At 40.4% G+C, this 2899-nt stretch overlaps 2 protein-coding genes across 2 annotated transcripts in view; one reads left to right on the top strand and one right to left on the bottom strand.

The window, feature by feature from the left end:
* Positions 1 to 2899, bottom strand: part of LOC106871315 (uncharacterized) — a 399672-nt gene that overhangs the window by 333382 nt on the left and 63391 nt on the right. The window lies entirely within an intron of this gene.
* LOC128249051 (prostatic spermine-binding protein-like) lies at positions 1911 to 2330 on the top strand (the record flags this gene model as incomplete). Its single annotated transcript, XM_052971515.1, has 1 exon — positions 1911 to 2330. A coding segment is annotated over one exon (420 nt), but the record flags the coding sequence as incomplete, so codon positions are not given.

Raw genomic sequence — 2899 nt, 5'->3', positions numbered from 1 at the left:
AGAGAGAGAGAGAGAGAGAGAGAGAGAGAGAGAGAGAGAGAGAGAAAGTAGATAAGAAAGAAAAGTCAACAGACCAAAATAGGGGCAAACACAGGTGTGAAATGACCTATAAAGAGCCAGATATGTTGAAAAAAAATCCTAGATATAGGTACCCCCTTATCTGCTTGCCTCTCTCTGTTTACTGGCACATTTTACTAAGCATACACAATCAGCAAGATCTATATCTTTCGTATTCTAATTCTTTCTTTGTTTCTCTTTTATGTTTCTTCTCTGTTTCACATATTTTGTTTCCTTTGTTCAGGTTTAGCTTTCTTTGCCTTTCATTACATCTCTTAATCTTTGTTTCTGTCTTTTTCCCCCGCTTTGTTTTGTTAGTCCTTTTCTCTTTCTTTTTTTTCTTCTTCTTTTCTAATCCTTCTTTTTGTCTTTTGTTTTATTCTCTTCGATATTACATTCTTTCTGTCTTTGTTTCTTCTTAAGTCTTCTTTTGCTTTGCTTTGTTTCTTAATTCCTTCCCTTCATTCTTTCATTCATTCATTCATTCATTCTGTCTTTCTTTTTTTCTTTCTCTTATTAAAAATGAAAAAAAATTCTTTCCAGATCTAAGATCAACTATCAATATTTCTCTTCACTGATTTCTCAACAATTTCAGTCACATCGACCACCATCCTCCTCCTCCTCCTCATCATCATCATCATCACCGTCATCACTACCATCATCACCATCATGACTATCAAACATCATCAAGACCTATTGCCATTAACATCATTAGCATCTCATCACCATTACGACCATGATCTCTGCCACCATGGGCACAACCTCAACCATAACCACTACCAACACTACCACCAATACCATTATTGCACTGCTTCAGCTACTGCCACTGCCATCCACCACCAAAACTACCACTGCCACGATCACCACCACTACCACTACCACCATCACCAACACCAAAACCAACACTACCGTCACAGTCACCATCATCGCTAAGATAAAATGAAACTTTGGCAACAAGAGGATTTGAAACCAGAACATAAAGAGCCGTATTCAAATATCCCAAAGTATTTTCTATAACACTCTATCACCTCTGTCAATCTACAGCTCTTCTCTAATCTACAATAACTATTAATAATACACAAAAGTCGATTCAATCAACTGCACATCATGCTTGGCAGAACCTGGCATTTTGCCTAATTAAAAGAATAACGATTTCTTGCCCTGGCATGAGGCCACACATCTGTTATGGATGGGAAAGGTGTGTAGTAGGTGAGCACATCTATCTGCCATTACACGCTTGGTACATATTTTTATCAAAGAAATATATATATAAAATAAAAATGATAATATAAATAATGAAGAGAAGAAATGAATATTAAAGCCTAGACAATTTAGTGATGTGTTATGTCAGCAATATAAAATCAGCTACTAAAATTCAAGAAACAAATGTTCTTATATTGCAGAAAATTAACTAATTATTAAGTAGCTTTTCCAGCAACTCTTACCTATCATTAAAGGGGCGTTGCTATTTGCCATAAAGGAGATACATGTGGGTTAGCCACATGTATCTCCTCTGTGGTAAATACGTTACCGTGTTCCCCTATCATATTTTGACCTCTCAATACCTCTGCATAAAGCCATCTCTCTTTCTCTAATGCACCTCACTGCACTCAGCTGAAGGCAAGAGACATTTTCTTTTCCTTTTCTCATCTGTGGTAACCTCTCCTGAGCCATTAACACGAAGGAAGCACCTGGTGCACATTGTGGAGTGGTTGGGCCTTAGGAAGGACATCCTGTCATGGAAACCAGGCCAAAGCTGACATTGGAGTTTGACATTGGGATGCTGTAGCTTATCGGATCCTGTTAAACCATCCAACTCATGCCAGCATGGAAGACAAAGGTAATATGATGACGACGACGATGATGATGATGATGATGATGTCGACGATAATGATGATGATGATGACGACGATGACAGTGAGGATGCTGACAAGGACGACGACGACGATAACGATGTCGATGACGATGATGATGACGACGATGATGATGATGATGATGATGATGATGATGACGTCGACGATGATGATGATGATGACGTCGACGATAATGATGATGATGACGACGATGACAGGGATGATGATGACAACAAGGACAACGACGACGATAAGGATGACGACGACGATGATGATGATGATGGTGATGATGATGACGATGGTGATGACGATGTTGATGATGATGATGATGACGATGATGATTATGACTACAATGACAACGATGGTGAGGATGACGATGATGACAACAGCGACGACGACGACGACGACGACGACGATGATGACGACACACATACATACACGCACACATGCAGTCAGAGGAAATCAAAGTTGATGAATGCGATTTTCATTAACAAAAACAGTCTTTCAACGTCCGTTGGGTGAAATGTCGTTTAAGACATTCAACAATAATGGCTACAACTACGTAACAAAAAATGCTGGAAGTCCTGAACTGAACGCCGCTCATCAGAACCGGTCTTTTCGTTGCTGACCAGACAACAGTGACAGTCTAAAACCACTACCACTACCACCACAACTGCAATCACCTACTAACCGTTTTAGCATACCTACTACCTGTAACACCACCAATGGCATTTTCTTGAGCTACCATCAGATCACTACCAACACTGCTATCGTCATCATCATCATCATCATCATCATCATCATCATTGCCTTATCTCTGCCACTGTTATCTCTGACAGATTAAATCACAATTGTCACCGCAACCATCTCTCTCACCACGACCACGACCACGACCATCACCACCACCACCGCCACCATCACCATAACCAACACTGCCGCCATCACTACAGCGACCTTCGTCACAACCACCATCGCCACCACTACCGCCG

The sequence above is a fragment of the Octopus bimaculoides genome, chromosome 11 (assembly GCF_001194135.2).
Source record: "Octopus bimaculoides isolate UCB-OBI-ISO-001 chromosome 11, ASM119413v2, whole genome shotgun sequence".
In the NCBI taxonomy this organism is placed as follows: Eukaryota; Metazoa; Mollusca; class Cephalopoda; order Octopoda; family Octopodidae; genus Octopus; species Octopus bimaculoides.
Note: the sequence above shows the minus strand (reverse complement) of the source record. Positions and strands in the feature narration are given on the sequence as shown.